The sequence below is a fragment of the Cupressus sempervirens genome, chromosome 4 (genome assembly GCF_028749045.1).
Source record: "Cupressus sempervirens isolate cs-2001-9-10 chromosome 4, ASM2874904v1, whole genome shotgun sequence".
Taxonomy (NCBI): Eukaryota; Viridiplantae; Streptophyta; class Pinopsida; order Cupressales; family Cupressaceae; genus Cupressus; species Cupressus sempervirens.
In genome coordinates this window covers 491679700-491692224 of record NC_143121.1, presented here as the reverse complement: position 1 = coordinate 491692224, position 12525 = coordinate 491679700, and the positions used below count along the sequence as shown (strand labels likewise).

At 32.1% G+C, this 12525-nt stretch overlaps 1 protein-coding gene across 1 annotated transcript in view; it reads left to right on the top strand.

Moving 5' to 3' along the window:
• Nucleotides 1-1391: 1391 nt before the first annotated feature.
• LOC149562092 (Ypt/Rab-GAP domain of gyp1p superfamily protein) overlaps nt 1392-12525 on the top strand; it is a 153329-nt gene continuing 142195 nt past the window's right edge. Inside the window, exons 1-3 of the mRNA XM_089825630.1 lie at nt 1392-1486; nt 3200-3356; nt 3573-3756. Coding sequence (XP_089681756.1) covers nt 1404-1486; nt 3200-3356; nt 3573-3756 — 424 coding nt within the window. The 5' untranslated portion in view covers nt 1392-1403. The remainder of the gene's footprint in view (nt 1487-3199; nt 3357-3572; nt 3757-12525) is intronic.

The following is a 12525-nucleotide window of genomic DNA, read 5'->3' as shown; positions in this document are numbered from 1 at the left end:
AAAAAAAAAAAAAAAAAAAATCATTATTTACAAATTTATAAAATATCTATTAGCATATGCCTGCACCTCCCTTCACTATAAGTGATTAAAATCAGAATATGCTTCCTCTATACACTCCCAACTATTTTTAAGACATTCCATTTAAATGAAGAGGTAAGATAATTGGCTTGAGCCGCACATTTTAAATATTATAAAATAGAGTGTCCATTACATTAAACAATCTTACAAAGTATTTTCAAATCAAATAATAAGAAAAGATAGCAACAAATTATACATAAACAAGGACGCATAGCATCTAGTTCCCGCCGATGTATAATTTGTTATTGCATTAGTCATACAGTTAGTTCGTAAAAAAATTTGAGTTAAAAAATAAATTGTATTATACTTGTATATGCAAATACAACATTGACTAATAAGCTAATACAAAATTTAAAAAATGAAATGTCATTGATACATAATGTATATTGATTTTGTTGTGGTAAAAGAAAAATATAGAAATACATTTAAATCATATGTGACCAAGAGAATGTCTACTTTGTATTAAGCAATTAATGATGAACAAGACAAATAATAGTTTTTGAAAAATAATGTAGAGGTAGATTTATTTTGTTTAGATAATTACATTGATCTATCTTGTGGTACAATTTTTGTCATTATGTGCCAATTTTGTTTTAAATTGAAATAAAAATACTTCAACAATATTGTAGAATGTAAAAAAAAATAAAAAAAAATAATTTCAAGATTGTTATTGTTCTCAAATGAGTACAAAATATTTATGACACTTTTAAAAATTCATTTATTATTGTCTTTAGAATAAGTACAAAATATTTGTGGTGCTTTTTCAACTTTATTTATTACTCATTTTTTTTCCACATTGGAGTGTATAAAGTTTTTAAGTGAGCCAAAAACACTACTGTAACAAAAAGGAGCCAATCATATTGAAGATAAATATTTTTTCTATAATTCTAAAAACTTCAATATATATTAAAACTTTAGAAATCTAAAAAGTTGTCAAAAAATACTCAAATCTCATTGGACAATTAAATGAAACAGTTGCATTTCAATGAATGCTATAGTATCCTGCCTTGGCAGGAACTAAATATTGCTATACAATAATTACTGTTTTAATTATAAAAAAATATAGACTAAAAAATAACAAATCAATTTCTTTTGACACAAAAATGAAAATGAAAATGAAAATATTTAGTCATTATTTACAAATTTATAAAATATCTATCAACATATGCCTTGCACCTCCTTTAATCACTGCAAGCGACGCTACCTCTATACACTCCCGACTGTTTTTAAGGCATTCCATTAAAACGAAGAGGTAATTGGCACGAGCGCACATTTTATCTCATATATGTGTGTCTATCACACACCATTTTCGGGAGGAGGATAGAATGAAGTCGAGCAAGGAAGAGGATCGCAAAAAGGAAAGCAGCTTGGATTGGCGACTTAACCAAACTCTCAGAAATGTTCAAGGGTAGGCAACGACACAACTCTCTGTTTTTGGTTCCGCTAATGATGATAATAGATCTGGCTCTTAGGCAGCGGAGTACCGGTGCCCACAGTAGGCTAAACTCGGCTTATCCAATTGCGAATATAATGTGGAAACCCATTAATGGTAGAGGATAAGTCAATCAATTTTTTGTTCATCATTTCAATGCCAGCGTTTTTGATTGTCACTCGGGTTCTTCTGGACGTGAAAAATTGAATCTTGCTATGAGGCAGCCGAATTAGGTGTGATTAGCCATCTTTCAATTTAGTTAAAGGATATAACCAGTTACAAGATATGATATCTACCCTTAAGCAGTTAATTACAACACGCCGACGAAGCATATATCTACACCAGATTAGGTTAAGTTATTAAATTTAAGAGAATCTTTTGGTCGTCTTTTTGGACTTGAGATGGATTCAAGTTAGGTTTAATAGTTACCAGTTATTGGTCCCATCCTCAATGCACATCAACTGCACTTGTGCTAAATGCTGAAGTTGGAGTGTGGCTTGATAGGATCCAATTAATACTTAGAAATTAAGGTTCGTAACGGGGATTCCCTCATCATCATGGTTGAAGTGTAGCTCTAGTAGTTGGGGATGCTTTCACCTCTGGCTCTTTTGACCTGAGCCAGTCTGAGCTTCTTGATTCGGGATCCTTGAATGGGAAGTCCTTCGTTCCAGCCTCACTGGGTTCTCATGTAGTTTAGGCCATCTCAAAGTTTGTCGGTGTTCACTTTGGAGTTATTTCTCCTGTCTTTAGGTATTAGCACTTCCAATCGAGTTGTTGTTTGCCACGACTTAAATCAAATCTATCACATTTTTAAATATACAACAATTTTTAAAACAAACAGATGAAACACTCTAATTCTTACAAGAAAACTAGTGCATTCAAAGAAGATCCAGAAGACCAAGAGGCAGCAAGGAGGGCAGGAGAATGATTTTTTGTCTCCATCACCGAAGCTCTTCTTGCTGCTCTTTCAGTGCTGCTTTCTTTGCAGGGTGGGCCCTACAATTCTATGGCTACATATTAAAAAATTGTAGTATCTTTATCGTGACACACAGGAAACCTCTTCAAAGGTAAAAGTATGTCAAAGATAAAGAGGTGAGTACCTTTTAGATGACAAAACAAGCTATCAAGGAAGGCAATCAGATCTTCTTCCAAATTGTGAAAGCTCCTCAAAATTTATAGTACAATAGAGCTTATCAAAATGAAGTTATCCTATATCTCTATCTCTTAAGGAGAGCACAACTAAGGAATTTTGTCTTAATTGGGATATGGGTATTAGTCTCAAGTATCTAATCAGATTATACCTTTAATTGGTCTGAAGGGTTCACAGAACCTCACAGATAGTGATCTGCACCTTAAATTTAAATGACCTTTGAGATTTTCAACAATAGACTATTTTAAAATGGAGATTTATGGACCACAAATAATCTGATTGTAGAATTTTTCCTTAAATACCATGAGAAATGAGGCTTCTTACTTTATCTTGAACCTAAATAGAGTGATTGGATTTTGGTTCTTCTACGATGCTTTTCCTTTGTTTGATCTAGCCAATTTAGATGTCTTAAGTTGGAGATAAATTGTATTATCTTTTGTTTTTCCTATAAACATCTTTTCAGTTATTATGTATGAGTTTGGTATATTTATCTTGATATTCTCCATTTGCATATAAATATTTTTATGTTGGTTCTATAGATTGCTTAAAGGGCGCAGTTTTCCTGGTAAAGTTCTTTTGAGCCGAAAAACTGAGGATGCAGTCAATGCTGATTCATCTGAACCTACTTCAACTACTGGCATAATTGGCTTAGAAAATGAATTAGGGATAAGTCAAAATTCTGAGGAAACAGCCAAGGTTTTCATATTTATCCCTAGATCTTCTTCTTTTCTGTTCATTTTTGTTAAGCTTTGCTTGCTATGAGGCTTTAGTAGAATTGAGTGCCAAGAATGTTGCATACTCTGTTTCAATTATTGTCTTTGCATCCTGTTAGTTTCCGTATAGAGTCTGTTTAGTTTTATGGTTGGGTTGGGCTTGGCATTTTTCTAAGTTTCTTTAAACATATTGTTACAGAGAGATTCTCACAGTGATGGCAGTGCAACAAGTCATCCAATTGAAGAAAAATCAGCTTCATCTTTTAATAATGAAGATTCTAAAGCCAGAGAATTCCAGAAGTCAAATTCTGGTGCCAGATCAACAGATTCAACGCGCATTGCGAAGTTTGTGAAAGAGTTGTCTTCTTCAACTGTCGAATTAGGTACTCCATCTTTATTTTCATTTGTTTGGGAGCACATTTTCAAAAATTTCTGTAACCAGTTGTATATTTTTACATCTATTATATGCAATTTAATTACTAGTTTTATTGTTGAAGGAAATTGCAATCATAAATTGATAGTCCTATAATATAATCTAGTTGCACGACCACAATGAAAAAGAAAATGGCAACAATTAAATCATGAAAGTGACTATTTGTCACACTTGTTTTATATTTTGTGTTCTATCATGCTATTTATACAAGTGTAGCTTATTGACTATCTTATTTCCTTTTATAGACACGATAACTAATACTACTTAGGTAATTTATTGATGTCAAAGCTTGATACATGGAAAAAGATATAAGAACCTGCTGTTAGAACGAATTCAACTAATTTTTGATATTGCTAAAAGAAGCTTAGCATCACCAAGAAAAGAAATGAAGCAAATCACATAAAGCTGGCAGTCACTTTTAGAAGTAAACAAGAAAAGATTGTTTGAGGATATGTTAGGATAATCAAGTCTGATTTATGTCATTAAAAGAAAGATTTAATGTGCCATAAAAAGAAATTTTTAACGTGACATAAAAATAAAGAATTAATGTGTCATAAAAAGAAAGTTTTAATGTGACATAAAAAGAACTTTGCAGATTTAAAAAGCATATTTGATAAGGTTTTGTTATTAGATTTGGGCACCCATGATATTTTAGAATTTTCTTATTTTGAGAATCCAAGCAACGACATTTGTAGTAGGCTTTCTTCTTGAAGAGTTTTATGGATAGTAATTCTTGAAGAGTTTTATGGATATTAATGAAAGAAAAAAGGAAAGTGCAGTTTAAGAAGATAATTCTGTTTCGGTGATTTGAAATCAAAGATAAAGGGTGATGAGGAAGAAAAAGAAAATACAAATTCATGAAGATTGAGCTGAGTACAAAAGAAGTGTTTTTAAGCAGAGTTAATGGAGTTTGGTGCTCAGTGGGAGTTGGTGCTTCCAGTGAGTTGGAGCTTATGTGTGTAAGATGGAGTCTTATGTGGTTTGTTGCCTACAATTCACAGGAACTTAATGAAAATAATATTTTGAATTCATAAGGGTGTAATTTTTATCTTCTTGCATATGTTGTCTGTTTGATGTTTTTGAAGTTATATTTGCAGATATTGAATGAGGTTTACTGATTCACTCTACTCTTAGTATTAGCATGTGCTCTTCAATTGGAATCAGAGCATGGCTTTTTCGGGGAAGAGCCTTACAAGCTTTAAGGTAGATCTTGAGAAGCACATGATGGCTGGTAATGAAGAACATGTTTTTTCCAACAATCAGACTCTATATTTGTCGAATAATTTATGCTTTTTGCAGCTTAAGGATGGAGACATATTTAAGTGCTGTTGGATTGATATCTGGCAATTAGCAATTGATGGTTACACAACTTTGACAAGCGCTCCAACTGTTGCTGCTGGTAAAAAGGCTAGTGAATGCAATTCTTTGCAGCTTTTTGAATCTGAAATTGTTTAAAATAATGCATTATAAATCTACAAAAGAGATACAGGAATTATTGAAAAATATTTATAGAGGAGTTGAAAAAGTTGAGAGTGCAAAGCTTCAAACTTATAGAGCATAGTTTGAGAGCCTCAAAATGGAAGAATGGAAGAAGAAGAAACTATTGCTCAACATCTAATTTGTATAGATGCGGTATCCAACATTATTAGGGGCCTTGGCAAAGAGGTGGATAATCAAACTGGTGAGAAAATTCTAAGGTAACCCCCCTTGCGATTTGATGTGAAGGTTTCAGCAATAGAAGAGATGGAAGATCTTAGCCATCTAACTAAAGATGTGTTGCATGGTATTTTAACTCCATATGATATGAGAATTGTTGGTTAGACATCCAAAAAGGAGGCCACATTCAGTGTTAAACAAAAAGGAAAAAAGAAGAAACATGAACTGAGTGATAGTGATTCAGATGATGAAGAAGGTCACTTCATGAGAAAAATGAAGAAATGTTTGGGAAAGTACAAAGAATAGCTACCCTTCAAGTGTTCAGTTGCAGAAAGCTAGGGTATTTTGCATCAAATTCTCCTTCTGCAAAGGAAGAGGGCAGCTCTCTGTAGTACACAAACTCTCCTCGGTATAATTTCAATTTGATTTGTCAAAAGAGTCATAGACGCTGATGGAGCCCAACTTTTTGATGCTCCTCCACCTATGCTATTACGACCCCTTATTACAAGGAAAAAAGTTTTATATTCAATACAAGAGCTTCAGAAAGAAAAAGAAAGTTAGAAGACTTACAATTTCAGACATCAATGCCAGCAAGAATATATAAATTCACAACAGATATATGAACAATGACCATCTACAGTTCATCCAGGTTCAACTAAAAAATTCACAATGCAATTTTAATTGTTCATGAGTCTGTTTCGTTGTTTAAACTGCAATAAGCACCTGCAACATAACAGAGGGTTCTCACGGTCTGAATATAAATGGAGTAATGTGTAGGCAGCTATCCAAAACAAATGCTAGACAATTATGTAAACAGTACTTGAGTATACATATCTTGAGGTATATTTTGGTGATCTGAATTTGATTAGATATATACAATTTTGATTGGTCTATAAAACTCAGGTTTATAGCAGAGGGGAAAATACTGCATAAAGGAGACATCTAAAGTTAATTACTTTCACATATTTGGATTCCTCTCAAAGGATTATGCACTACACACAAACAGTTGCTTGTTTTGGGTTCATATATTAAAAGATTGCTCACAGTGTATCAAGGGATGCTTGACAGAGAAAGCAGAAATGATTGTTAGCAGACATCATTCAAGAACATATGAGCCCCCACATGAATGATAGAGCATTCAACACTGAACAGCATGGTCAATAGATGACGAACTGGGTTGATTCTGAATGCAATAGCTGATATTCTTCATTGAACCGAACAATTGAAAGCAAGAATAACTTGTGTGAATAACAGTGACTACGAGTATGAATCAATTCATTCTACAAGCAAGTAGAACTTTAAATGGTAGGAGCAATCCAATATTCCACATCATCTTGGAAAAGTATTTAGTGCATACAGATAGCCACCAGGTTGTTCATAGATGGAATGTGAGATTGCATCTATTTATTGAAATGAATGAGCCAGAGATCATGTTTGAAATGTGTATGCAGACATAAATGTCGGTGCCATTGGGTATTTTGCAATACAGTGATAAATCATATGGTAGTTCCAATGTTCCAATGTTAAAAGATTGTGATATCTGAAGTGATAAATAAGAGACTTGATTAAAACGATGAGAAAGCGCTCCAATCTTGGAATGTTAAGAAATTTCAGAATACAAAGGAAGACATATTCGATATTCGAGAAGAAGTATTTTTACATTTATTTGTATGGAGGAATAAGGAGCTTAAATATGAATTTGTAAAATAAATAAATTTATTATATATTAATAATAAAATAAAAGGTCCTTTGTTATTTTTATTAAAGGCATGGAGATTTAAACTGCAATTGATTCATCCTTTACAATCATTTTCTAATTTTGTAAACAATTTTGGTGAAATAAGTGGACAGGGTCATATATGGCATTTTAAACTTGATCATTGTAGATATTGTGAAATATTTAATTGTTTCCAAATCTGTGTCCAGTCTGTCTCCCCAATCTTAGGAGTTAAAGCGCATTCTGGACTAGTTTAGAATTGTGGATATATATTTGATCCGTCACATCTTGATTATTAAATTGTTTATAGTTTATGTGCATAGAACATTATAAAGTCGTACATTATAATCTTCATTGTAGTTGACTTTGTTGCCCAAATAAGCTAAAGCACTGGTCTTTTTATCATTGAAGTATTGGATTCATATTTGAAGTCAGAAAATCTATAACTTCTTTCTTACAAACCTCAAATCCTTTGTTAAAACCCTATAAAATTTATTCAATTCAAACCTTAGCATTTAGTTTCATATTAATTGAGTTTGAGAACCTTGCCAACCGAAGAACTCGTGAAACTTTAATTCGCTATAGAAAAGCCTTGAGCCAAGCAGTCGACGTTCGAGGTGAAGGTCTACCTGCCTAGGTGTAGCAGAGCCTAAAGTGCATGGGAATCAAGGTGATTCTTGTTCATTAGCCAAAATTGATTGTGGAATCCTATTGGAGAAGTGGCAGGCTCTTGGATTTCCAATCTGCGGTTTTGGGAACCAACAGACGCAACATCTATGCATGGAATATTCATATCTCAATTGTGGGGCAACATCTTATGAACCAAGTGTGTAGTAGATAGATATTTTATAGATGATGCGGCAGGATGACATGTAATAAACAAGAAGAGCAGGCCAGGCAAGATTCTTGTTATTGACCCCTGTCATAGTTATTCTAAAGATATGTAAAAGTATTGTGTCCATTAATCTTATCAGATTTCCACAATCCATTTAAAATGTAAATCAATGCTTTTGGATTTGATTGTGCATGTTTTTGTTAAGCATCAACGTTTCAGATCACTCTCTGTAATCCATCATCAGGATGAGAGAATGCAAGAAGAGTGAGATATGCAAATCAAACCTCCCTCAGAGGGACTATAAAGAACAAGAGGTGGAAGGGAATCACGAAGGACAAGGAAAAGAGAAGAGAAAAAACAATAAAAATAAATAGAATGAAAAGAATCTAAAAAAATACACTTAAAAAACCAAACCATCAAAAAATAAAAAAGCAGAACCACAAAAATAAGAATAATAAATAACACTTAACCACAAAAAGCTCAACAACAAGCAAAAGCTAACAATAAGCAAAAATAATAATAAAAAATTGAAATAAATGAATTTTATATATATATCTATATATATAAACACGATGCAAGAATATAGATGCAACAAAAATATACAAAGTTAGCAATAAGCAAAAGAAAAAAATTAATGAAAAGAAACAAAAAGAAAGAAAGAAATAATAAATATACAAAAATATATATAATACATATATATAATATATACATAATATATAAAAATATATATATATATATATATATATATAATATATACATTGTATATATGTATGTATATGTGTGTATATATGGTATATAAATGTGTGTGTGTGTGTATACATTTATATACCACACACACACACACACACACACACACACACACACACACATATAAACAATGCAAGCAAATGAATGCATACAAAAAGATACAAAAACAACAATAAGCAAAAAAAAAAATAATAAAATGAAAAGACACAAAATAAATGAATATACATACATACATACATACATATATATAAATATTGACTTAAGCTAATATTCCTATATAACTCTATATAAAAGAATAAATATGGAGAAAAGAAGAAAATGAGGAGACAAATCCTTAAGGAATTATCAAAACTAGAGGCATATATGAAACAAGGAAAGAACAAAAACACCCAAGAAGGACAAGAATAAAAAGCCACACTCAATAAAGTCACCAAAATCCCAAAAGACAAAAGGGAGAGATAGTAACACACAAGCAAACATGACAAAAGACCAATATATATATATATATATATATATGTTTATGGATATGTGTATATATATGTATATATGCGTATATATCCATATGCATATATACATATATATGTACCTATATCTATAGATATATATGTAAATGCAACAATACATATACATAAGTAAACACACACACACACATACAACAAAGCATATACAAAAATAAACAACCACATATCCAAAATGATAAAAACTAATGCATGAAAAGCAAAGAAATAAATAGTGTGAGTGCAACTCATATATATATATATATATATACAACAATGCATATGCAAAACTTTTCCAAAATGATTAAAACTAATGTTAATTGCAGGATCTCTAATAGAGATATAAGCTATAATTGTAGAATGTAAAATTCAGATTTACTTACAGATGTAATAGATCGACTGTCCTGTTCCAATATTGCAGACCTTTGAACTTGAGTAATAGCCTGGGAGATACAATCCTCAATTGTGAATAATAATGAAGGATTGATGAACTTTGTCTTTGTTTCCCGCAGAGAGATCATCGTTGGGATTGTATATGACTTGTGATTGATGTCAGTCCACATCGATTGCCATGTATTTTATATATTTGTGGAGAGCCATGTCCCTGTAGAGACATGACGCTACGTGGCCAAAGGTCACATAGTGTCATACCTCTACATGGGCATAACTAGTTACCATAACAAATGTAACCATAACAAAGATAATCTGTTTCATTAGTTATCACAACAAATGTAATCTGTTTCCATGTATTCGGCGATAGAACAGACAAATACAAGGCCCTGATAACAACATTCTTTTCAGGGCATGAGCCCGATATTGATAAAGTCATTTTGTGAACAATTGTATGTATGTATGTATATAATCATAAATGGGTATATATATATATATATATATATTTTTTTTTTTTCACCAGTAAAACATAGATTATATAAATCATGATTTCAAGCACTTAATATTACTTCAACTGATGCTATACATCAACACTCCCTCTTAGAAAGGTGGAATTAATAAACTCTTTAAACCAGAATATAGAATATAACAGATTATCTGACTTTAACACTTTGAAACAATGACTTGTCATATAATTTTAATCACCATGTTATGAACACTATTATAACATATATTATGATCTCTAATTGTCCAAAACAATAACTAGAGTAATCATAATGCATTTGTTATCAATGATTTCTGGCATATCCGTCACCTTACAAAGATTACCTTCTAAATATATATGTTCATGAAAGATCGTCACCTTTTATTACATATCTGATACAACTAAACAACCATAGAAGCATAAACGCATATAAATTGAAATTTAAATTCAAGTTTCAATATTATAATTTAATCATACCAAGTTTTCCTTTGGAGTATTCCAACTTCACTTTAGCAAGAGGCTTGGTAAAAACATCTGCTGTTTGCTCATTAGTACTAATGTACTCTAGTTTGATAACACTTTGATCCACCATATTTGTAATGTAATGATAAGAAATTTCAATACGCTTAGACCAATTGTGAAAATCTGGATTAGCTGAAAGCTTGACACAACTCTGATTGTCGCAATGAATCACAGTGGGCTTCAGAGGCTTTTTAAACAAATCAATTAGTAACTTTCGTAACTATACAACTTTTCTGGCTCCCAATGAAGAGGCTATATATTCTGCTACAGTAGAGCTTAATGCAATTGAGTTTTGTTTTCTGCTGAACCAAAAAATCATCTTAGATCCAAGACTGAAGCAACATCTAGAAGTACTTCTACATTCAGTAGAGCTGCCTGCCCAATTAGATTCTGAATATTCATGAAGATTGATTTCTACTTGATCATATCTGATTCCCATGTCAATAGTGCCTCTTAGATATCTTAAGATATATTTAGTTGCTAGTAGATGTATCTTCTTTGGTGCACACATGAACTGGCTTAAGGTGTTAGTAGCATAACATATATCAGGACATGTATTTACTAAGTACATTAAGGATCCAATGATTTGCCTATAGTGAGTAGGATCCATAGGCTCAGATTTAATCATATCATCGTTTAGTTTATGTAGATTGACTTCCATAGGAGTAGTAGCTGGTTTACAATTCATCATTTCAAATTTCGTCAAAATATCAATAGTATATTTCCCTTGATTTAGGAAAATGTAGTTCTCCTTCTGCCAGATTTCTAGTCCTAGGAAGTAGTGGAGAAGACCTAGATCTTTCATATCAAACTCTGCTGTTAGTTCTTGTTTACACTTGCTTATAAGATATTCTTCACCTGTTATCAACAAATCATCAACAAATAACACAAGAATAATTATGTCATCACTTTCTATCTTGAAGTATAAGTTAGGATCAACTTCATTCTTAGAATACCCTAGCTTTGTTAGATAGCTGTCTATTCTTTCATACCAAGCGCTGGGAGCTTGTTTAAGACCATATAGTGCTTTCTTTAACTTACACATGTGAGAATTTCTGTGTTGAGTAATGAACCCTTTTGGTTGCTCAATATAAACTTCTTCTTCAATTTCATCATTTAAGAATGCTGTTTTAACATCCATTTGATGGACTTTCCATCCTTTGGGTGTTGCAATTGCCAAGATGGCCCTGATAGATGTGTACCTAACTGGAGCAAAGGTTTCTTCATAACTGATACCTTCATTCTGTGAGAACCACGTGCTACAAATCTGGCTATATATTTTTCAATACTGCCGTTAGGTGAATGCTTGATTTTGTAAAGCCACTTAGAAGAAACAACCGATTTGTTTTTAGGTCTGGGTACAATATCCCATACATCATTTTTTAGAATTGAATTATATTCTTCAATCATTGCTTCTTTCCAAGGTTTGCTTGATAAAGCTTCTTCAACATTTGAAGGTTCTGTTTTGATAAGTTTAGTTAATAGTGCCGCATAACATGACTGATTTCTTGTGCTCTTGTTTTCTCTGATTACTTCGTCAAGTTCAGCATGATTCTCTTCTATGATTTTTTTAGCCCAAAGTGGCCTCTTTTTATAGTTAGCATTTTCAATATTCTCAGGATTTGAGTTGGTAGGTTAAGGAGGTTCAATATCATTCTCCCTCTCATTCTTTACTTGGAGATCTTCATCTAATTCAGTGGTAGGTTTTGTATATGATTCATCATTGTTCTTAGAAAGATTGAAGGCAACATCTTCTTCAAATTTAACATGTCTACTGATCTCAATTGTTCTTTGACTTTAAACATAGATTCTGTAGCCTTTGGTTGTTTCACTGTATCCAATGAGTATTCCCTTCTTTCGAGATGATTCTA